The 25,131-nt window shown below is 45.0% G+C and overlaps 1 protein-coding gene across 2 annotated transcripts in view; it reads left to right on the plus strand.

Annotated features, from left to right (window-relative positions):
• ITGA9 (integrin subunit alpha 9) overlaps positions 1-19,348 on the plus strand; it is a 365,208-nt gene extending 345,860 nt beyond the window's left edge. Inside the window, exons 27-29 of one of the 2 annotated variants that reach the window (XM_044934133.2) lie at positions 509-628; positions 867-923; positions 14,661-19,348. In XM_044934133.2, coding sequence (XP_044790068.1) covers positions 509-628; positions 867-884 — 138 coding nt within the window. In that variant the 3' untranslated portion in view covers positions 885-923; positions 14,661-19,348. The remainder of the gene's footprint in view (positions 1-508; positions 629-866; positions 924-14,660) is intronic. The other variant, XM_006077035.4, reaches the window with a different exon arrangement.
• Positions 19,349-25,131: the final 5,783 nt, after the last annotated feature.

Below are 25,131 nucleotides of genomic sequence, written 5' to 3' on the forward strand. Positions count from 1 at the left end.
TGTCCTAGGCATCACCATGTGACCCAAAGCAGACTGTGCCTAGCCCTTGAGATCTACAGTCTCCTAGGGAAACTGGCATTAATCCAGTAATTACAGTAAGTTACACAGTGCGCTGAACACTCAGAAGTCCTGTCTTATCTGGAGGGCACACCCATGTCCTTTGTTTTAAAACCCATAATAAAACAGAGACTGTTATTGTCTTTTCTGAATCAAGAACATAGTACCTCGTCAAAGTTTTTCACCACGCTTACATTCACTTCATGGTATTTAAATCAAGATTGTTGTCTTTACAAGCCCTTCAAGAATTGAGACTTCAAGTGCCTTTTCAGATTCTAGTGAAAAACCCATCAGAATACAACCAGGAAAGCATTCAACAGAGTCCGTTTTATAGCAACAGCAGTCTGGACACATCTCTCCGGTTCAGCCTCAATGTCAAGCCCAAGTTGGACCCCCTTGCGTGGTGGGTGCTTCTTTTGGGGGACCAGCTGACTCTTGCTTTGCCTCCCAGGTGGTCTTCGAGGCGTTGCACAATCTGGAGCCACGAGGCTACGTCGTGGGGTGGATCATTGCCATCAGCTTGCTGGTGGGAATCCTCATCTTCCTGCTGCTGGCCGTGCTGCTCTGGAAGGTGAGTGGAGATCGTGAGTCCCCAGGGAGTCTCCATCCGGACACCCAGCTGTCCTGCTTTGCTGGAGTAGAGCTCCTTGAAAGAGGTTTCATGTTGGAACTTCCTTCCTGGAGCAAGGTCCCCTCCAGGCAGTGAATGGAGTCTTGACTCCTCATGAGGTTATTCACACCCGAGGACTGGACCACTTCAGAGGGAGCCCCAGAATTTCACCCTCTTCTTCTTGGGGCTTCCCTAGCAGAGTTGCCACCAGTCCTAACACAATATGGTGGAAGCCTCACTCCAAACCAGAAGCTTGGTGAGTAACAGCTGGGACTGGGATGTGGATGGTTGGCTTGTTTACTTGTCATAAAATAAGAAAGGAAGCTACAGAGCCACTCTCTGTTCTCCTCCCATGTGGAATATGGGAAAGATTTCCACCCAGAGGACTCTAGTAATGGAGATAGGCTATGTGTCCAGAGTGCTGCCCAGGTGGCTCCATCAGAAGTTCTCCCAACCCCATGGGGGTTCATTTGTAGGTGCCCCAGGTGACAGACTTTCCCCGCCTCCTTCGACAGGGAGCACCTGCTCATCCTTCACGTCTTGCCTCTTGTCACTTTCTCAAGAAAGAGGGGTGTTCTCACCCTCAAGTCTAGGATAGTTTCTTTGCTTTGCACTATGCTCTCAGAGACCTGGGGTCCTTGACTTCAGAGCCTCTGTATTCATCATTAATGGTTTCAGAGGCATTATCTGAGGAAGGTCTGCCTCTTGCACTGGAAGGTAATGTGCCAGCTGAGTGGGGTCCTGTCTCTTCTTGTTTCAGCTGAGTTCCCAGCTCCTAGAGGAGCACAGGGACTGCAGTTGGGACTTCCTGACACCAAGTTCCTGCTTTTCTAGCGCTCTGGGTTTCAGAGGCAAGTGGAGAAAGCCTTTTACATGATTTTTGGATGGATGCTTTAAACTAAAATGATTAGTTTCTTTGGGATTCCAAAATAGCTTGTATTTCTTGATCAATCATAGAAATATATCAGTAAGAAAAAAGTTGTCAAGTACTCAGGAACTCTTAACCTAAAAGTGACCATTTTTGGTCACTTTACCTTTTGACCTTTTTCTCTACATAATAGAGAGCAGGCATTCTCGTAGCACCTACTTATTTTAGTGTATTAAGTTATCCAGTAAAATACCTAATATGTTTCAAGTGCAGGACGTCTAAAGTGAAAGCAATAGATTCAATTCTCAATCTGAAAATACATATACTTCAGAGTATCTAAGAAATCTAGAAACAGGAAAAATAGTGTTTTGTGGTACATTTTTTCAGATTGACATTTGGACTGATTGCTTTAAATTCAGAGATTCTTCACCTAGAAAGTGTTTCAGGCTTGAAGAAAGATACATTGACCATATCACTTGAAAGTAAGTTTACCTCGGGCTGCCATGCTTTGAAGGCACCCCAGGTACTGTTTCATAGCCTGGCTTTCTCTGAACACAGAGCTGTGAACATCTTTCCCTGTTTTTAAAAACCTGTGTCCAGTGCTGTCCTTGGGCTGCAGTTGTCGGCAGATCCCCATGCTCAGATGTTGGGGTTCAGGTGGTTCCTGGCTTCACACTTCTTGTAACTGCACCAGTGGATATGCTTAGAGCCAAATATTTGCACAAATCTTTTATTATGCTCTTAAAAGGAAACTTTAAAAACAAAATTACTGAGTCAGAAGAAATACGCATTTTAAGCCTTTTATTACATGTTGCCAATTGCCCTCTTTAAAGGTTACACACGCAGTGTATCAGAAGTGCCTATTTTCCCATATGTTTGCCAGGAGCGGATATTACCTTTTTGAAAAAAAAACCTGTCCATTTGTTGTTTGTTTAATCTGCGTGGCCAGTTAGACTCTTAATTCTCCCTTTTCTCCAACTCCAACTCCTTCCTGCCAAGGCGTCTAGTCTGTGGGTAGAGAACAAAGCCAGCTCAGTGCTTAAGATCTGAAGACAACAAGGGCTTTGGGGTGTGTGTGTGTGTGTGTGTGTGTGAGAGAGAGAGAGAGACTTCCTCTGTCTTTGTACAAGCATTTTATTTATTCATTTTTAAAGATTATATCACACTGTTGCTTTAATTTGTGTTCCAAAAATTTCAAGTAAGTTTAGACACCTTTTTTTATATCTTTGTATTTTACTTGCTTCTCTCTCTCTCTCTCTCTTTTTTTTTTTTTTTGGTTACTTTTTGACCACGAACTGTGGCATGTGGGATTTTGGTTCCCCAACAGGGATCTAACCTGTGCCCCCTATATTATAAAAGTGCAGTCTTAACCACCGGACCGCCAGTGAAGTCCCTGTATGGACGTTTCAGAAGAGAGGAAACACTGTCCTCCATGGCTGGGTGCATGGGACCAGACAGGGACATGGAGTGGGGAGTGTGTGGTTGTGCCCACCCCCTCCTGTGATGGGAAGGCCCTCCCTCTGGCCCCGACTTTCCTCTGCTGCTTAAGAGCACCCTCTCTCCTGAGCACACACTCCCACCTCCTTCCAGTTGTCATCTGCTTCGCTTTGTTTCTGTTATGTTTGTTTAAAGAATGTAGTTGCAGGAGAGGGTGTCATGGGATGGCCAGCACCCTGAGGTCACCCAGTTGTGTGTGATCCAAAGAGCCCAGGTCCAAGAAGGCAGATAGCACTCTCTGCCTTGGACTAGCCATGAAGTGGTGGCAGTCAAGGGGCCTTCACCAGACAAGGTCACCATTAAGTGGCAGTGGGAGGAAGGGTCTAGAACAGTTCTGAGGAAGCTGGCAAGTGACGACGTGTAGGTCAAACAGCTTTGCTCACCGTCCAAGAGCAGTATTTGATTTCAACTCATATTTATTGAATACTTGCTTTGAACCAAACACTGGGCTAGGTGCCTGCATGCCGCAGTGATTGTGACTTGCCTTGAACGCGTCTCCATCGAGCATACAGACTGTAAATGCAGTTGAGGGTGGTGAGTGCTGGGTAATGAGTGTTCTGGAAACTGTGAAGAATACCATTAATTCCCCTGTCCCCACTCCAGGGGAATGAAAAGGCAGAAGAGTGCAGCATGGTAGATGAGGGCACAGGCTTTGCAGGCTGACAGCTGTGAACTGGAACCCTGGCGCTTGCCCTTGCCAGCTGTGTGACCTTGGGAGAGCTGCTTACCCTCTCTGATCCTCAGCTTCCTCTGCTGTAAAACAGAGACCCTAATATCCAGCTCGAGGTATAGAAGTAACTTAGACCAAATGCTTAGCACTTAATACTTAGCACTTAATAGAAGCCCCCAGTTATAGTCAGAGGACATTTCCCAAATGAGGTATCATTCAAGTCTGACCTTGGATTCGGTTTGAGTTTTCCAGGCGGGGAAGGACAGATGAATATTCCATGCAGAGAGGAGAGAGATCTGGGGACAGGGTGGGGGTGAGCACAGTCACCGTAGAGATGGCTGGGCGACTGGACTCCGCCAGGCCCCTTCCCTCCCCATGGAGACTCAGGGCCTCTCCATGTGGCCCTTCCAGCAGACTGGGCTGACATTTTACGTGGAGGCTCTGCTCTGGGAGAGTGTAGTGAGAGCCGCCAGTTCTCTGAAAGCTGGCCCAGAACTGGGAAGGCATCATCCTACTGTACTCTGTCGAAGCAGCCACATGCCACCCTAGAGTCAAGGGACAGGAAATAGACCCTGCCTCCCAAGGGGGAAAGCAGCAAAGGGTTAGTGGTATCTTTTGTCTATCATATGCATGCTGTTCCGAAAAGTGGGTAAAACCTTAATCTTTTCTTTAAACTTACTATGACACAGGACAATTCACCTAACTGGAAGTTTTGCTGTTTTAAAGTAGATGAAACCTCATTTCTCTTCCGGTGTCATAGATAAAATTGTGATTGTACTCCTTAAAAGGAAAAATAAGTAAAGCTCAGTACAAGGTTCATGAACACACTTGCCATTCAGAGTGGGTTGTCTGTTTAGGCAAAGTGACAGTGCAGTAAGGAGCTTGGCAGAGGAGTTCTTTAAGAAAAATATTTTACTCTTAAAGGACTAACTAAATGTAATGACTTTATAGGACACTGACAAGGGCAAATGAAGTGTAGGATTATTGTGAAGACCTATAATGAAGCAGGGCAAAGGCTAACAGAGTTCTGCCAAGAGAACACACTGGTCATAGGAAACACCCTCTTCCAACAACACAAGAGAAGACTCTACACATGGACATCACCAGATGGCCAACACTGAAATCAGATTGATTATATCCTTTGCAGCCAAAGATGGAGAAGCTCTACACAGTCAGCAAAAACAAGACCAGGAGCTGACTGTGGCTCAGATCATGAACTCCTTATTGCCAAATTCAGACTTAAATTGAATAAAGTATGGAAAACCACTAGACCCTTCAGGTATGACCTAAATCAAATCTCTTATGACTATACAGTGGAAGTGAGAAATAGATTTAAGGGACTAGATCTGATAGACAGAGTGCCTGATGAACTATGGACGGAGGTTCGTGACATTGTTTAGGAGACAGGGATCAAGACCACCCCCAAGAAAAAGAAATGCAAAAAAGCAAAATGGCTGTCTGGGGAGGCCTTACAAATAGCTGTGAAAAGAAGAGAAGCGAAAAGCAAAGGAGAAAAGCAAAGATATACGCATTTGAATGCAGAGTTCCCAAGAATAGCAAGAAGAGATAAGAAAGCCTTCCTCGGTGATCAATGCAAAGAAATAGAGGAAAACAACAGAATGGGAAAGACAAGAGATCTCTTCAAGAAAATTAGAGATACCAAGGGAACATTTCATGCAAAGATGGGCTCGATAAAGGACAGAAATGGTATGGACCTAACAGAAGCAGAAGATATTAAGAAGAGGCGGCAAGAATACACAGGAGAACTGTACAAAAAAGCTCTTCATGACCCAGAATCACAAAGGTGTGATCACTGACGCTCACCTGGAGCCGGACATCCTGGAATGTGAAGTCAGGTGGGCCCTAGGAAGCATCTCTACGAACAAAGCTAGTGGAGGTGATGGAATTCCAGTGGAGCTATTTCAAATCCTAAAAGATGATGCTGTGAAAGTGCTGCACTCAATATGTCAGCACATTTGGAAAACTCAGCAGTGGCCACAGGACTGGAAAAGGTCCGTTTTCATTCCAATCCCAAAGAAAGCCAATGCCAAAGAATGCTCAAACTACCGCACAATCACACTCATCTCACACGCTAGTAAAGTAATGCTCAAAATTCTCCAAGCCAGGCTTCAGCAATATGTGCACCGTGAACTTCCAGATGTTCAAGCTGGTTTTAGAAAAGGCAGAGGAACCAGAGATCAAATTGCCAACATCCGCTGGATCATAGAAAAAGCAAGAGAGTTCCAGAAAAACATCTTATTTCTGCTTTATTGACTATGCCAAAGCCTTTGACTGTGTGGATCACAATAAGCTATGGAAAATTCTGAAAGAGATGGAAATACCAGACCACCTGACCTGCCTCTTGAGAAATCTGTATGCAGGTCAGGAAGCAACAGTTAGAACTGGACGTGGAACAACAGACTGGTTCCAAATAGGGAAAGGAGTATGTCAAGGCTGTATATTGTCACCCTGCTTATTTAACTTCTATGCAGAGTACATCATGAGAAACGCTGGACTGGAGGAATCACAAGCTGGAATTAAGATTGCTGGGAGAAATATCAATAACCTCAGATATGCAGATGACACCACCCTTGTGGCAGAAAATGAAGAAGAACTAAAGAGCCTCTTGATGAAAGTGAAAGAGAAGAGTGAAAAAGTTGGCTTAAAGCTCAGCATTCAGAAAACAAAGATCATGGCATCTGGTCCCATCACTTCATGGCAAATAGATGGGGAAACAGTGGACACAGTGGCTGACTTTATTTTTCTGGGCTCCAAAGTCACTGCAGATGGTGACTGCAGCCATGAAATTAAAAGATACTTATTCCTTGTAAGGAAAATTATGACCAACCTAGACAGCATATTCAAAGGCAGAGACATTACTTTGCCAGCAAAGGTCCATCTAGTCAAGGTTATGGTTTTTCCAGTCGTCATGTATGGATGTGCGAGTTGGACTATAAAGAAAGCTGAGCACCAAAGAATTGATGCTTTTGAACTGTGGTGTTGGAGAAGACTCTGGAGAGTCCCTTGGACTGCAAGGAGATCCAACCAGTCCATTCTGAAGGAGATCAGTCCTGTGTGTTCGTTGGAGGGACTGATGTTGAAGCTGAAACTCCAATACTTTGGCCAACTGATGCGGAGAGCTGACTCATTGGAAAAGACCCTGATGCTGGGAAAGATTGAGGGCTGGAGGAGAAGGGGACGACAGAGGATGAGATGGTTGGATGGCATCATTGACTCAATGGACAGGGGTTTGAGTGGACTCCGGGAGTTGGTGATGGACAGGGAGGCCTGGCTTGCTGCAGTTCATGGGGTTGCAAAGAGTCGGACACGACTGAGCGACTGAACTGAAACTGAAATATATTCCTAAAATTTCAACTACAGACCTCTTTTTTAAAATTTATTTTCTTGAAGTGCAGCTAATTTACAATGTTTATAGTTATTTACAGTGACTTCCAATTTGCATTTCTGCCATACGGTAAAGTGATTCATTTATTTATGTATACATATACTTTTGCATATTCTTTTCCATTATGGTTTATCACAGGATCTTGAGTATAGTTCCCTATGATATACAGTAGGACCTTGTTGTTTATCCATCCTCTGTATAATAGTTTACATCTACTAATCCCAAAATCCCAGTCCATCCCTCCCCCATCCCCCCTCCCCTTGGCAACAAGAAGTCTATTCTCTATCTCTTTGAGTGAACTACAGATCTCTTGTCAACTTGGATTTCTGTGTCTATAACCTAAGAAAAATTCATTGTGTATAGAGGTCTAATATTACATTGACCATCCAGAAATCTGTTGACTAATGGACCTAATATTTGGGTTAGATGGGAGGGCTAAACGATTCTGGCTTATTACCATATTTCACATATCATTCCCTCCAGTCCTCTCAAGGGGAGAGTCACCTAGCTGCCACTGTGAACCAGGTAACACTTCACTGGGACCTTTAAAGGCAAGTGAGCAATATTCAAGTCCTCTTCCCTTTCTCGAGTAACATGTCTTAAAATTCCCTTTGCTGTAGCTCCTGACACTGCTGCATATGGTTGCTTGCCAGTGCCTTGAGTTCATGAGCCCCAAATATTGTTCCCCAAAATGTACGCGGATGGTGACTTGGTACTGGAAGTGTACAAGGCAGCTGGCCCAGTGTGGATGGACTTTTTATGCCACACAGGCCTACAGGTCGGCATGCTCTATACTTTCGAGCTGGCCAGTGCCTTCACTCAGCAAACAGTATTGGATCCCTGCTAGGTAGCCAGCTCAGGATGAAATGACAGAGGTAATAAGTAACGGAGCCCTCTCTCTATCTTGAAGAGTCTGGGAAAAGAAGTTAAGTGACCAGAGATGGTGACTGAGCCCAGCATGAGCAGCACTGGGCCAGGTAAAGAGCCTGTGCCACCAGCTCCTGGCTCCGCCTACAGGTCACCATGGTGCCACCAACATACCCATCATCGCCTGTTTGTCTGAAACAGAAGCCCCTTCTAGGGTCAGCAAATGCCTTCTCCAGAGCCGAACTCCAGGCTCCCTGCCTCATGCTCTCCCCCTTCTCTGCCTCTGGGCCTTCTGGAAGGCTGGCCGCTGGCATGTCAGGCACTCTCTCCTGCTCGGCAGCGGCAGATCCTGGCTCTAACACAAAATCCACAACAAGGGGCCCCCAGCTAACCAGATCCTTCTTCAAATTCTGAAATGGATCCTAATCAGCTTTCCCAGAGCCAGGCTGTTAGCAGACATTGGGAGCCATAATTTAAACTTTCTGTGCGAGGATTACAGTAGCCTGCCAAACCACCATGCAGGAAGAAAACTTTGAAATAGGAAACTCTTTTAGGGGAGAAAAATTCAAATGAGTCCCCTCTCCTTTCCTTTGGCTCCTGATTGGTTTTGAAATGGCCTGGCCCTGGGGCCTCTTCAAGACAGTCATAAAGGCCTGTTTATAGGAGGAAGTTTCATTATTGTTCAGATGGTATATGGGACTTGCACCTTTAAGGAGTGCCTTCAGTTCATCAAGCCAGCCTTTGAGTCAAGTGGTGAGAGAGTAGAGATGCTGGGATGTTTTTACTTTAAGAGGAAAAGCCTCATTGAGGGCCCCAGGCTTCTCTCTTCCTCTTCTGCCTGCTCCCTTGTACAATTCGCCAAAACAAACTCAGTGAAGGAGAAAACTGCATCCTTCTCTACTGCTTCCAACCCAGGAACCGTTCCCCTCCCTCCTCTTGGCCCCTTTTGCCAATGAGATGGCCTGGAGCAAAGGGCAGTGCCATCGCCTGGTCAGAACCATGGCCAGCCTCTTCCCAAAAGGCCCAGGACCTGCCAGCTTTGTCTGCTCTCAGGTGTTGTAGAGCTGGGCCGTGCAGCGGGTTTGCCACCCTCTTCAGAAAGACCAACTCGAACCCTCCGTCATCCGAACCTGTTCTCAGAGCCTGCTGCTCTGGAGCTGGCTTTGGGTGCCTGGTTTTCACTTGAGACCATTGCTGCAAACCTCAAGCAGAAGCACTTAGAAAAAGAAATCTGTGAAAAGGCTCAGAGGCTGTGTAGGTTTGGCAGCCCCTCCGGAAGTCATTGGGGGGTTATCCCCTTCCCTCCAGCTGGACTAGGAGAGCCCTTCCTTGCTTCTCCTGCAGAGAAAGAAAATGCACAGGCACACACATACACACACACCCTTTGCACTGTCTCGATTGATACCATGTGCCAGAGACACTCGGTGGAGACTTATTTATGTTTGGAAGTAAATATTGGGTTGATGTTGCACTGTTGACATCTCGAGACAGAGACGTGCTATGTAAATAGTCAAGGAACTTGAAAGGGCTGATTAACAGGAGGCTCTGAGTTAGTCCAAAGAAGGAGTATGTCTGAGGCCCTTCTACCCAGGAGGCATCCCGAAGGCCAGGGAGGAGTAGGTGGAGGGTTTCCCTAAAGACCAAGCACCATGGGGTTGTTCAGCTGTCCCTCACTCACCCCAGACTGGGCTGGGAAGGAGGAACCTGATGTTGCAAGCTGTGGACCCCAGAACCCAGTGATTCTCACTTCTTCCTTGGCCCCAAGCCTCTCACAGCGTCTTCCTAATTAGGGCTATTCAAGGGGAAACCGGCTGTTTCCCTAGGAATTTTCTGGCAGGTTTTTGATACACGTTTGCATCATAAAGTTGTGTGAATCTGTCAGAAGGTCTGAGGGAGCCGCCCTGTGGTACTACAGGCCCCCTCTGGAGCAACACAGACAAGAAGCCAGAAAAGCCCCTGCTCCCTCAGCTTCCAGCGGAGCCAAGTTTGGCTGGAGTCTCTCTAGAGTTTCCATGAGTGTTTCCTCTGCTACAGACAAATCAATTATAAACAGAATCTTTTGCCCCTCAAGTGCAAAGCAAGCCCTCGAAGGTTCCAGGAAAAGTGTAGGAAAACGCAGACTCCACTGGCTTGGCATTGAATGAGGGGCTACTTAGGGTCTGGTTTAACTCATCATGGGTCATTTCCCAGCACCCTCAGCATGGGCCCAACTGGCCCTGAAAATCGAAGTTTGTCCAGCATCTCTTCAAGATTTTCCCCAAAGTAACCATGGGCACTAGTGGGGGTGAAAGTGAGGCCTGCTGCAGGGGAGAAGTGTCTTTAAAGTCTTGATTTATCTTTGTGTTTAAGAGTTTTAGACTTCTTTATACTTTATAATATATCCATACTTTAATATAAAAATTCAAAATTTAATGTTCCCGAAAGCTCTTTGTGAAAAATTGATACCGGGTAAGGACTTTGTGCACTGAGCCTTCTGCGTGTGAGGGCTGGGTACACAGCTGTGTGCTTCACAAGCTGCAGTGCTGAGTTTGCTTTGGGAACCAACATAAAAAGCCTTCATTATGTTTCAGGGCTGGAAGAGCTCTGAGAATGCCATCCGTCTCTTGGGCGGAGGCAAAGACACTGGAGCTTAGAGCCAGGAGATGACCTGCTGTGGGGCCCCAGCATGAGCAGTAATCTGAACTCCAGGCTCCCCATGCACTGCCTCTCCTGTCCAGCCCTTCTGAGTCGGTCCTTTGGCACTGGGCAGGCCTGGCATGTCACAGTTGTTTGAGGGACCATGGCTTGGTAAACTCAGAGCCTAAGCTTTGGGCTGTCTATCAAAAGCCAAAATCAGGCTGTAAACAACAGCATGAAGGTGACGGTCTCTTCTGAAATGGAGTTCGTTTGATCACATAAGAAACATTAGTCTGACAGATCCAGCTCTGGACTATATGGTACCTTGGTGCATGCGTGCATGCTGAGTCGCTTCAGTTGTGTCTGACTCTTTGCAGCCCTATGGACTGTAGCCCACCAGGTTTCTCCGTCCGCGGGATTCTCCAGGCAAGAATACTAGAGTAGGTTGCCATGCTCTCCTCCAAAGGGTCTTCCCATCCCAGGGATCAAACTTGTGTCTGTGTGCATTGTCTGCATTACAGGCAGATTCTTTATCCACTAAGCCACCTGGGAAGCCTGTGGCACCTTGGCGCAAATGAGTAAACAGCACCCTGTCCTCCAGAAGCTTTACTTCCATCTGTCAGAAAATTCAGAAAGTCTGCTTTTGTTAGAAAAAGACACTTGACTGCCATCTGCTGGAAAATCGTTGTAATAAATTCCACGTCTCTGATACCTGTGACGTGCGTGGTACCCCTGACGACTTGTATGCAGTGCGCAGCCTGTGCTACTGTACCCAGCGCGCCCTAGTCATGAGAGCGGACCGCGTTTTACGAAATTGTCTTTGGGCCCCAGAGAAAAAGGACAAACATCAGTGGCAGCTCCAACCTCCCACCTAAGAGACTACGCACAGGTTGTGTTGGGAACAGGGCTCTGGAGACCTGCTGCACTGGAGTGGGGTGGAGAGTTTGCAAGGCTGTTTTTAAGAGAAGCTTTACAGTTAACTGCCAGTGGGTGCAGAGTTTTCAAGACTAATACTGACTTGAGAAAAAATAATTCCTTCAGGATATGACACCGTCACTTTGTTGGTAACAAGTATGGCACACATAAACTTGAACTCAGAAGAGCCACCTGCGAGAGTCAGTGCAGACACTCTAAATCCTCGCTAGACTGCACACTCTGCATCAAAGCTGCATGCCAGCAGAACAGCTATGAGGAAGCGTGCCGACTTTTTGTCCCCTTTAGAGGAACAAGACAAGTCTGTTCAGCAGGACCGGACTCAGTGATGCTCTTTCCATCTGGAACCCTGTCAGCTGCCCCCCTGCCACTCTTCCCATGAGTGTCGATCCATTCATTCATAAATCAGACAAAAATATGGAATTCTGTATCAGTTAACTCCTGCTGTGTAACAAACCGAAGTTTAGGAGCTAAAAAACAACCACCACCTACATAGCTCACAGTTCTGTGGGTCACACTGAGCTTGACAAGGCAGTCCTCCCATCTTTGTGGGGCTCACACCCCACAGCTGCAGGCAGCTGGGCGCTGTCTGGTTCAGGAGGACCTCAGCTGGGTGGACTCGACTTTCAGCAGCAAGACCAAACTCGTTCACGTGGAAGCCAGGCAGGGGTCTGAGAAAGCAAGCAGAAGTGTGCATGGCTGAAGTGTGGAACGGACAGGGCATCACTTCCCTTGTATTCAGCCATCAAAACAAGTCACAGTGCAGATTTGGGCAGCAAAAAATAGCCTCAGTCTCCTGATAGTGTTTGTTGCAGAGCCACGGTACAGGGCATTTTTGCATTTATCATTGACACTAAGTAGAAGTGAGATGCTAAGCTCTGGAGATAAAAAGCACAAATCCTTAGGAATCCTAATTGTGGAAGATAATAAGAGAGCAGAAGACAGTTAAAGCTCTGCTTGATTGGTGCCACTGAGGAGATATGTTACATCTTTGGAGTTAAAGTGAGTAACCTAAGATCACTGAAACATCATGCTATCTGCAGGCAGAATCCTGTGCTAAAAAATCTTATTCTGATGTAACATCCAGCCTTCTTTCTACCATTATGTTCTCCTCAGTTCAGAAAGTGTGCATGACATACTTGCTCTGTTAACCACATCTTTCTCTTTCAAGAATGAGATATCAAGCAGTAACTTATTGATAGACATTTTCACAAAGTCTTTGGTTGCTTTGCTGGCCTCCTGTGGGTATGCTTAGAGGACGGCAACAACAATCTTTTTCTGATTTTCCAGAACATTCAGGCCAAGCCTCCTTTCTACATTCCCTTGTAGAAGGAAGAAGGTGGTAGAGATTTGAGGATAGAAAAGTGTATGTGTGAGGGTGTCAGGAAGTGGGGTTCTGACAGATGTGGTCTGATGCTGGGAAGATAAGGGAACTCAATATCTGTCTGCAGAATGGACCTTGAGGATCAAAACTCAGCACACAGGACCCTTGCCAGCTGTTCTGTGGAAGCTTCCACTCCCTCCTGGCCATCAGTCTGCACCACTTTGCCGGCTGCTCTCTAAAAGGGAGCTCTCAGGACTTCCTTGGCCATGCGGGTGGAGGTGACCGGTGCTGTCTTGGCAGCTCTCTTAACAGTCTTCATCTTCAGCAGGGCCATAAGCCTCTTTCAAGGGGTAGGAGGAAGATGCAGGGAGTCAGTGGATGCCGGGTTCACGGTCAAGAAGTGTGAAGACAGATGCACAAAGGAGTTAGATGTGCTCGCGAGCCTGGGTTTGCGTAGCAGTTTGTTTAGGGCAAGTTTGGTGCGTACATCCCCCACTGGCAGCAGACTGCGGAGATCACTGGTCTCAAAGGTCTTCAAATACGACTGTGAGGATTATGTGCCAGTGACAGTGTGGTACCAAAACCTGCAGTGCAGCCTCCCCGCAGTGAGCCAGGAGGGCATGTCGGTTTCCTTTCCCCTGCTCAGGGAGATCAAAATGGGGATTTGGGGGCAGTTATTTATTTGGAAGACAATCTCAGGAAACACAGACGCGGGACCAGGAGAGGGAGAGGGCAGGGAAGGAAGCTAATAAAGGATGTTATCAAGCTGGTTACCCCTGCAGGCAACTTCCGTAGAGCACATACTCAGGGTTTCGCACCCAAGGAGAGAGGGAGCTGGGGTATTTGTGCACCCACTCCCAGACGTCTGACCTCAGAAACAGAGGCCACTAACACTGGGGAGCACAGCACAAGAGATGCCAGGTATTCCTGAGCGTGGGAAAGAGGTCAGCTTTGGACTACAAAAGGTTGCTTTTCTGCGGCAATAGTGCCTACACTGTCGGTGCGAGAACTGGAAGCCCAGCTTACCGTATACAAAAAGCCGTAAGCAGTAGAAGGAAAGATCTTTTCAGAATTAAGCTAAGGAAACTACCATCATGGCTCAGGAGGAGTTGCCAGTTCTAGGGAGATACACAGTGCCAGCTGTGTGCACCGCAGCTCACTAGGCTCACAGATTTGAGAAAAGGATCTAGAAGACAGCGAGGTAGGATGCAGACCTGAAGACACTTTTAAATGCCTACTGTATGACAGCAGTATTGATCAAGTTGTTCCACAATGGCTAATGTCTCACAGGATAGTAACAGATTGATCAAAAGTTAAATAAGCTTGAGAAATATCAAGTCCCTGACTTTCTCAGTCCTTTCCTAAAAGGGTTAATTTGATCCTGTACTGTTCTCCTGTACATTACAAATCTCTTAAAGAATACATTGCCAAACTCCACTTAAAAAAAAAAAAAAAAAAAAAAAGGAATACATTGTCTCCAGATTTATTTGACCATGGAACCTCTTTACTCCCAAACAACCTATGAATAGCTCAGTAACTAGTGTTCCCCAGCACAGAGTTTGGGAAACACTCCACCAGAAGTGCATTGCAAGGAACAAACAGCTTATCATAAGAAAGCCTTGAGGGAGTCCATGCATTTTGAAGAGTGGCTCCATGTAACATTTCTTCTAAATCAGCCTAGTCTGAGGAGTTTTCCAGGCCTTCCCAGCACTGTAAGTAGATCATGCCTCCTCCCGGGCCAGGCAGCTTTGGAACCAAAACAGTTGATTCTCCAGCATGTCTAACCCAGCCTCTCCTCTTTCTGCCTTTCAGATGGGCTTCTTTCGCAGAAGGTACAAAGAAATTATTGAAGCTGAGAAGAACCGGAAAGAGAATGAAGACAGTTGGGACTGGGTCCAGAAAAACCAGTGACCCGCTACCCCACCCCGTGACGTGGCCCAGTCGTTCGCCTGTCGTCCCGATCTTTGTATCTTCCATATTTGGAAGAAAGAATCTTCTCCAGATTTTTCGGAGGCCCCACGATGCTGTTCTTGTCCTCATTCTCTCAAGCCCAGGTGGCAACCTGAGGCAGCCACTTCGGCCAGGTCGCCTGACTGGAACCACCACCACCTCCTTTTCCAGTTGAACTCCGAACTTTGGAAAGCCGGCTGCAGAGCTGGGGGATATTTATGGATGCAACAAGTGTGGTCAACCCTCAGGGGAAAACTGTTAACCTAAAAGTATTTTTATAAATATAAGCCTTTTATACTGATTATGTCTTTATATTTGTATCGATGTTTTATTATTTCTATTAAATGATTATATAGTTCACTCAAGCACTGATATCTGGCCTGAAATCTTGGAAATACATGTACATTCATACAAATGTTAAAGGAAAAAAGATCTTATTGTACTTTGGAATGGAACTTGCCGTTAAAAAAAGGACTTGCAGATGAAATCATCTGAAGAAACCTCGTGTGAAGAATCCATCAAGCAGGCGGTGCTATATATCAACTGCAGTTGGGGTTGACCGCGAAGACATTTCACGTCTTTGTTGCCTGGAGTCAAGTGTGAAGTAATGTGCTAAAGAACCAAGAGTGTTTTTTCATCTGTACCTTTCATTGGAAGATTCCCAGCAGGAATTTGGATGGAAAAACCTGTTTCCTGCGGCCTGCTCTGCATCACCTTATAGAGCAGGCATTTCACCCTCCTTTCACTTGGATCAAGACATGAAAGATTGGAGCAGTGCCAGTTGGTTATCTGGTAAACCTCAGAATGGCATCTCATCCTGGACAAAGTGCATCAGAGTCCACACACCACCAGGACTAAATCAGTGGCCGTCAGGCAGAGACTTGTGTCTGAATGCTGTGATGTGTTGCCTTTTCACGGTAATTTGAGTCAGAGGTCTCCATTGTCCCCAGCACTCTTGCTGTCCCAGCTAATGGTAATTGCAGAGTCCTTCCCGGAGATGACCATTCGACCTGTCTTTTTTTAAAAATTGTATCTTAGGTGGGATTCTTAAGAAGTGGACCCTGAGACAAGGATTTTCACACAGTAACTTATGAAGGAAGTTTCCCCAGGGCACACCAGTAAAGACATGAGGGAAGCAGGACAGGAAAGGGGAGGAGGCCACGTAAGGAAGTCACTTCAGGGCACATCCTGTGCGGGGGGCTTCAGCCTAACCCTGCAGTGGGAGCTCTGGAGGGTAACTTACATCTCAGAGTTGTACCAACCCGCAGTAAGGGAGCTGAGCATTCAGAGTCTTGCACCCAGGGGAGATGTAAACACGTTTCACTTCATGCCAGCAAAAGAGCCCCCATAGCTCAGGAGCAGTCCTCAAAGAGAGCTGCACCCCAACCTGGGAGGCACACAGAAACGATGTAAAGGGCTCTGGGCACAGCGCTAATGTCATCACCTCCGCCTGCAGGGCTGAAGGCCGAGTATGGCCTTCACTGTGCAAGCTCTCTGTTTGACCGTGTTTGTCACCAGATGCACAGTGCTGTCCAGGTTTGAGTGCGGTGTGATTCTCTGAAAGGCAAGGAGAGGGTGGAGGTAGCGTGTTGAGCACTGCACCTGGCCTGGGGTGAACACTCAGTAACGGGGAGCAGCCCTGGCTGCTGTTGCCACTGCTGGAAAACCATCTGGTGTGAAGGAAAATGTATCTAAGAACAGGGTCTGACAGAGTCCTCAGAGACTTATCACAGCCTGCTCAAGCCGCAGGTGCAAACAGATGGCATCAGATGCGAATGAAACAAGAAACAAGACCATCTCTCTCCTAGGGCCTTGTTGACTGGAGGCTAACATGTAAGGGGCCTGTGAGTGTTGTTGAAAAGACACAGAACTCAACTGCAGGGGAGACAGGTTTTTCTATACACATACTTGGCCAGTCCTTGCAAAGATACCTAAAGTTTTGCAAATCATGAGAGTGCTGGGCGCTTGCGAACCTGGCATGGAGCACGCATGTCTTTGTTTTTTATGCAGTTGACTCTGATACAGGCAGATGCGGAATGCATCATGCTTCCCTTCCCAGTGACCATGGGAGTAGACAGAAGCCAGAGGGTCAAGGGTATGAACTAGGCTGGTCTTAGAAGGAAGTTAAAGATAGAGCCTCTGACTGAGGGATGGAGGCCCTGAGGTAACAACAGGCAGATGCAGGCAAAGGAACCAGCTCTCCCTGAGAGTTCAGCTAGGATGGATGTGTACGGACCCCAGCTGTGCCTGAGGCACTGTGCTGAGTGCTGCTGGCTCCCCTGGGAATACCAGCGCACACTTTGCCCGGGGGAGACAGATCTTCCCACAGCAGAGCCTAGAGCATGGATTCCTTTACGAAACCTCATTTGCAGCTCTCCTTGGACATTCTCTTGCTTGTTTCATGGTGTCCTTTAATAAATCATTTAATACTTCCCTGGTGGCTCAGCGGGTAAAGAATCTGCGTGCAATGCGGGAGACCTCGGCTTGATCCCTGGGTTGGGAAGATCTCCTGGAGAAGGGAACGTCTAACCCACTCCAGTATTCTGTCCTGGAGAATTCCATGGACTGTATAGTACATGGGGTTGCAAAGAGTCAGACACGACTGAATGACTTTCACCTTTTGGGATTCTTAGGTGGTAGACCTGGACAACTCCATCCGTGACTTTGACTAAATGCAGTAATGGGCACTCACCAGCCTCCTGCAAGGAGTGCAGATGCACTGGTGAGAGTGTAACAGGATAGCTGGCAGGCCCACAGTTCTGCACCCTCAATGGGGGAAGGGCAGACTCCGTAACCAGTGTCAGAGCTAGGATCCATGTGCTTCTGAGTGGCAGACACTCAGGCGTGAGCATATACCCTGGAGGTTACTAAGACTAGATAGGACAGTTTTTAAGAAAACCATGCTTGGCATCTGCTGGAGCAAATACTGGCAGCCAGTTTGGGGCAGGGGGTACCTCTACTTATTTCCTGATGCTTAGTAGCAGGCAGGCTGCAGGGAGTGGAGAGCTGACCAGTTAGCACAGACAGAGAGAGGGAAGTCTCGCAGGTTGTCAGGGCTCTCAGCTTGGCCAGTTTACCAGCTCCATCCAGTTTAGAAGCCATCAGAAGGCTCTTGAGGGAAGCAGAAAGAATGGGTTGGTGTGTCTTTGTTCCTTCTCCAGAAGGTTCTTTTAAGATTCCACAGCACCTTCCCATTTCTATCTTTCCTGCCTCTGTGGATTCGCTGTGGAACACTATCTGGTACTCTCTTGCACAGCATTGTCAGCTTCAGCTTTTGAGTGTGTATTCACTAGGGTTGTCATCAACCCTCACAAGGATTGAGATGCTTTTTAAATATGAAAAAAGGACCTTTGTAGAAATTGAGAGAATGCCCCCTTTTCAAGAATGATTCACTTATGCTCAGTTTACATGGACTAAGGAGTTTGGAACACCCCCTAAGTGAGCCTTGAACCCATCACAAAGAGGCCTTGAGGTTCAGGAATGAAGGGACACTGGCAGGAGCGAGTGAGTCCAGTGGTTTTATGGTGACTGACAGGCATGTGTCCAGAATCACTTGCTACTGAGGTCACTGAGGCATTGTCAGTCAATTCTTCAGAAAAATTCCATCAACATCACTAAGCCCTCAGCATTCTGAAGTTGGTTAAGCTTTGTAGAAAATCCAGTAGAAAGTTCTCCTTTACCAAGTCATATGTAGCCTTCAGCCCTGGAGCCAGAGGCAAGGAGATTCCAAACAAAACCAGCAAGCCTCCTAGAGACATCTGGGACTCGTTTTTGTCGTGAACATGTAGCGGATCCCTTGGGTGGTTGATACGGGTGCTGATGCACAAACTGTGGAGCCGTAGCAGTCATCTTTAGAAAGCTGATTCTACTTTTATTTTTGGAGAAGTCATCATGGCAGGGGAATGCAGTTGTGCATGGGTTACATGTAAAGCTACACCTGATTCAGACTTCTAAATGTAGAGGCAGAATAAAGGATTGGCATTTGGGGGAAATGGCCCTTTAGCAGATTAAAGGCAGAAAACCACTGTCCCTTAGAAATGTTCCAAGTATGCAGGGTTTTAGTCCATGAATTGTTTAGCTATATAGAGCAAGAAGATACACAGCGGAGAATGTGTTTTCAAGCAAAGAATGGCTGAAGTGGCAGTAGGGTCAAAATGAATCTTCTAGAATGTCTTCTGATTTTCAGCATGTGAGGGGGGATAATGACCAAATAGCCTATGTGATGCAGTGCTTTATAGCACAATGATCTAGGTTTCAGCCTGTGTTAAGGTTTTTTTTTTTTTCAAATTCTAATGTGTGACTGGCAGAGTGAGTTTAAAAGCTTTAAGAGTGATTAATTGCATGGCAGGCACCCACGCTAGTTCACTTCCAGAACTTGACTGATGCATCCATGTTTCTGTTGAGGAATTTTTGTGGGAGGGATGTTCCTCTTCACAAAGTCACATGTATTCAAGTCTATGCAGTCACTTCTAATTCACTTGCACTGTTTGGGAAATGCAGGTTTACAAAAATACATGTTTGGAATAAAAAAAAAAAATGGCTGCAAACGATTCAGGAGTTCAGTCTGTAATTTCTTTTGCTAATTTCTTTTGCCTTTTTAGGTTGTTGAAGATGGGGTTTCAATGTAATACCGCATGAGCATTTAAAGAGCCTGTGCAGGTCCATCTAATTAATTGCACATAAAGAACACACTCTATGTGGTGGAACTGTCCCTGATCTTTGACCTTCCTTCCATGGTCCTCACCTTCTCTGTGCATCACTCACTCAACCAGGGCAACACCTGGAACCTTGGCCTTAGGATTTTGTTGTTGTTCTGTCACTCGGTCATGTCTGACTCTTTGTGACCCCATGGATTATGGCATTCTTGGCTTCCCTGTCCTTCACCATCTCCTGGAGTTTGCTCAAACTCTTATCCATTCAGTTGGTGATGCCATCCAACCATCTCGTCCTCTGTCGCCCGCTTGTCCTCCTGCCCTCAGTCTTTCCCAGCATCAGGGTCTTTTCCAATGAGCCAGCTCTTAGGTCTTAGGATGGATGGTCTTAGGATGAATGTGATCAAATTGAATGGGACAGGTTCCTAACTGTTGTTAGTAGACTGAGTCCTCCTATATCTACCAGTTAGCAAGCATTTTCCCAGGAGCCTTTTGGTAGCATCCTTACACATTTACAAACATCATATTCTCTTAAATTTTTAATCTTCTCCATCTGTCTAGTTATTTTCCTGTTCTTATCTCAAATGGTGTTCATTTGTGTGTTTTTCTCTTTTTTCCCTAGAAGAGGCCAACAAATACCTATTTTAATGATCTTTTCAAAAATAAGTCTTGATAAATCTTTGGCTATACCAATGAAATCTACTGGGTTTTCCTTTCTATTTCATTAATTACTGCTTTTATACTTATTAAGATTTATTTTATTGCCCCGTGGTTAAAAATCATACACACACATACCACAATATAGAAGAGGTTCTGAAAAGATACATACCAAGGGGTTAAAAATTGTCTTTAGGTAGATGGGATTGTCAATGGTTTTGCTTTGCATTTTGTTTTTACTTGTCTGAAATTTCATTTTCTATAGTGAGCATATAACAAGGAAACATATGCAAATTATTTTTAAAATAATGTTACATCTGAGAGAGTATGAATTGCTAAGCCAAAAGAGATCTCAAATTCTTAAGTCTGGAAAGAAAGAGATTTGTTTACAGCAAAGATCACTGACGATCCTGACACACTTAGGACAATGGTCTAGTGAGAAATTCCGACCAAACTTTTTAACTCTGAATGCTTTCTGACTTAACAAGACCAGTCAGATCACTAGTGCTGATTAAATATGCTTCTCTCCTGTTGCCTTAATCCAGGAAAAGGCCTTGACTGACTCAAAGGAATCGAAGATACAATAGGAAGAGGAAGAAAAATGGCCAATTAGTAAAGTGTGCCTCCTGTTCAATCAGGAGTTGTATAATCCACTGGATTACCTCTGGTCCTTAAAGTCTGTCTATTCATCAAGATACTGTGCTCAGTAATAGAATTCATGGGAGTGCTAAATCAGAGCTCTGTCTGCACTATCAAATCATTGGCAGCTATCCACCAGCAAAGTCCCCTAACCCTGAGGTCATGTCCATTCATTCTATGTAACATCCAACTAACGTGGATATAACAAAGTATCTCCGGCTCTACACTGAAATCTGAGGCTGTGCTGTCTGGGCCTGCTGCCAAACCTCTGCTTCACCTCAAAGTCTAGTCCAGATCATTGTATACTTTATTTAATATGATTCTTCTATAATTGAAAAAATACCTAAAAATTAAAACATCTCAGTAGATGTATAAAAACTACACTCTGAAGTCACAAAATCAAATAAATGAATAAGCAGGGGGCATTTTTAAAAGAATTTTCAGGAAAACTTTCTTCTAAGAAATAGCAGATTTGGAAAAAATGAAATCCTCTCCAATATGACATCTATTTGGAACCTACTTTATCAGTTAGAAGAGTATTTATTCCATGTAATAGAAAAATCCAAAATAGCAATGGTTTAAGCATTGCTGAAAGTATGTTCCTCTCTCACATAAAAGAAGACTGGACGTGGGGCATCAAGTATTGTATGATCAGGATCATCATCAAGCTTCATGGATGATCAGGATACCAGCTTCTCTTTTTCTATGCATGTGGCTTAAAGTTACCTCATGATCCCATATGGCTACCAGGGTACCAGCCATTGTGTCCACATTCCTAGTCAGCAATAGAGGGTGAGGATAAAATGGCATATGCCCCTTCCCTTTTCACTAGCCTTCTCAGAAGTCCCATACAACACTGACCGGAAAGTAGTCATATAAATGCATTCACTTGTAAAGGAGGCTGGGGAATGGATCATTAATGAATAAGAGAATACATGTTAAAGACAACTAACAGTTGCCATACCCACTGGTGTAAGACACTCAGAATATAGCTGCCTTAAGCCCTAACATGTATCCTTCAAATTCTTGAGTCTGACTGAATTTGAGCAAGAGGAATACCTTTATTTACGCAACTCTGGGATACACAGAGTAGATTAATCATATTCATTTTTTATGTTGTGTTGCTTTTCTCGTTTAGCCCCCGCCATCCCCATTCACATTCTTCTCTCTTCTAGAGGCACCAAGTCTAATGAACTGAATATATGACCTTAGGAGTATGTGTACATGGTATTATTTCATGTTTCTCTTAAATGGTATTGAGCCTGAAAGGCTGCGTTTTTATTTGTTTAAGGATATATTCATGTTGCTTTGTTTACGTCTAGTCTGTTGTGTCCAGCTGCAGCACTCCATCGTACGTTGTTTTCACCACAGTTTATTTGTCCAGTCTCTCTGGAGGAGACCTTTGACTGCTTCCACCCTCCTGCTACACTGAACACCCTCCCCCATGTCCCCTGAAGGGACTGGGTAGAATCTCTCCTGGGACATATTACACACATAACATCTTAACATGGTTACAGTCTCATTCTCCAGATTCCGAAATGACCACACAGTGGATGCTCTCAGCAGAGTGCCTGTCCCTGAATCCTTGCCCAACGTGGAATTCTCTCTCTTGCCAATCTCCTGTGTGGTATGGAGTTAGTTTTGAATGTGCTTGACAGCCGTGCACATGCATCTCTTCATATTCTTATTGGCCATCTGGGTTTCCTCTTCTGGAATCAGGTTCACTTCCTCGAACAGTCTCTCCATTAGAGTTCCAAAGTAGCACACCCACCACCTCCCTGGCCACTTCTGTCTCCTATGCTAGTTCCCACTCTTCTTCCCAGCCTCTAGATGTTGGAAGAGATCAGAGCTGCGACCTTGGAACTCCTTCCATCTGTATTCCTTGGAGACCCCAATCCAAACTCCTGGCATTCCATGTCACCTACAGAACCCGGTGCCTCCTGCCTGGTCCTGTCCCCTGAATTCTAGGCTTGTAGTATTCAGCTAGATCATAAGCCTTCCAAACAGCATGTGCAGAGCTGGACTGCTGCTGCCCCATTTCAGGAAATGACAGCTTTATTCTGCTTGCTCTGGCCAAAATCGTTGCAGTCACCCTTGACTCAGCCTTCTCCCAGGCTACAACCAATCAGAGTTCAGTTCAGTTCAGTCACTAAGTCATGTCCAACTCTTTGTGACCCCATGGACTGCAGCCCACCAGGCTTCCCTGTCCTTCACCATCTCCTGAAGTTTGCTCAAAGTCATGTCCATTGAGTGGGTGATGCCATCCAACCATCTCATCCTCTGTCATCCCCTTCTCCTCCTGCCTTCAATCTTTCCCAGCATCAGGATCCCTGCTAAATACTCTTTAAAAAAGAAAAACACTAATTCAAAAAGATGCACCACAAAGTTAATAGCAGTATTTTTACAATAGCAAAGATATGGAAGCAACCTAAATGTCTATCCACAGATGAATGGATAAAGAAAATGTGACACATACATACAGTAGAATACTACTAGGCCATAAAAAAGAATGAAAATTTTACCATTCACAGCAACATGGATGAACTTTGGAAGACATTATGCCCAGTGAGATAAGCCAGATGAATAAAAATAATTACTGTGTGTTGTATCATGTGGAATCTAAAAAATGCAACAAACTAGTGAATAAAGCAAAACAGAGGCAGACTTACAGATACAGAGAAAAAACTAGTGGTTACCAATGGAGGGAGGGTGCGATATAGGAATAGAGGGAGAAGGGTTATTATGGGATTATATGAAATCATCTGTGTGAATATTTGGAAGATTGTAAGGCATTCATTGCCAGGCAAGATTGAGAACTTTCAGGATCACTCAGAAACCACCCTGTTTCTCTCTCCATACCCATGATGGGTGTGGGTTTTTCTTTATTTCTTTTTAGTTTTGTCCATCTTTACCTTTTATTTAGGACTGAGGCTATTTTATTAAGTACCTAAAAGTTTAAATTATGTCTTTTCCAGATGTAATTGGACATTCTATCATTATGCAGTGATCTTTTGCTGTAGTAATACTTTCTTGTCTTCAGGTCTATGTTGGTTAGTTAGTATTTATACAGCATATCTTTTCTCATTCGCTTATTTATAGCCTTTATCCTTGTATTTTGTATGTGTCACTTGTAAACAGAATATAGTTGGGTTTTTAAAATCCGTTCTCACAATGTTTGTCATTTTACTGGAACGTTTAGTTTACCTGTACTTATTGTTATTAATGAAATAATTGAATTTATTTCTCCATCTTATTTCGTGGGACCTTTTTTGCCCATCTTGTTTCTTTTTCTTTCTTATTTTTCACATTCCATCCTTCCCCCATTAGTCTTTCTTCTTATGTTCTTTAAGTGGATACACAGATACCCTAGAACTCTTACCATAGTTTACTTGCCTAAACTACCACACTCTAAAGTTGATAGCTCTTCTGAAGCATTTTAATTTTTTACTCCAGCCTCCTAAGTCTTTGTTTTTGTTGTTTTTTGTGGGGACTTTCTGTAGTCAAAATATTGCTCATGTATATCCCACTTCCTCTGTTCCTCATTGTTTCTTTTATCTTAGATCTTTATTCCCAGGCTCATTTTTCCTTCTGCCTAGTATATCCTTTAGAATTTTTTTTTAATGAAAGTCTGTTGGTGGCCAGTATTTCAGTTTTGTTTTATTTGAAGCTTCTTTAATCTGCCAAATTCTTGACTTCTTGCTGGTATAGAACTCAGCTGTAATTTTCTCTTGATGGATAAATATGTCATTTCATCTTCTTCTGACTCCTGTTGATACCATTAAGAAGTCAGCAGTCAATCGATTTGCCATCTCTTTTTAAAAATTTATTTTAAATGCGTTTATTTGGGGTTTCTCTGGTGGCTGCAGCATGGAAGACCCGGGTTCGATCCCTGGGTCAGGAAGATCCCCTGGAGAAGGGAATGGCTACCCACTCCAGTATTCTCACCTGGAGAAGTCCAGGGACAGAGGAGTCTGGCAGGCTACAGTCCATGGGGTCTCAAACAGTTGTACATTTTTGACTGAGTGACTAACACTTTTACTTTTGTCATAGTAGATTTTTCAATGTTGTGTTAATTTCTGCTATATAGCAAAGTTATCCAGTTATTTACACACACACACACACAGATTCTTTTCCAGTATGGTTTATCATAGGATATTGAATATCATAGGATATTGAATATATATAGGACCTTATTTTTATCCACATTTGTCAGTTCTTTAATAGGGGTCTGTTTGGGGTGATTCCCTGGCAGTCCAGTGGTTAGGACTTGGCATTTTCACTGCTATGGTCCAGATTCAATCCCTGGTCCAGGAACTAAGATGCCATAAGCTACAAGGCAAAAAATGGACAAACAAAACAGGGATCTGTTTTTCTTCTAGGATTCC

This window comes from Bubalus bubalis, chromosome 21 (assembly GCF_019923935.1).
Source record: "Bubalus bubalis isolate 160015118507 breed Murrah chromosome 21, NDDB_SH_1, whole genome shotgun sequence".
Lineage (NCBI taxonomy): Eukaryota > Metazoa > Chordata > Mammalia > Artiodactyla > Bovidae > Bubalus > Bubalus bubalis.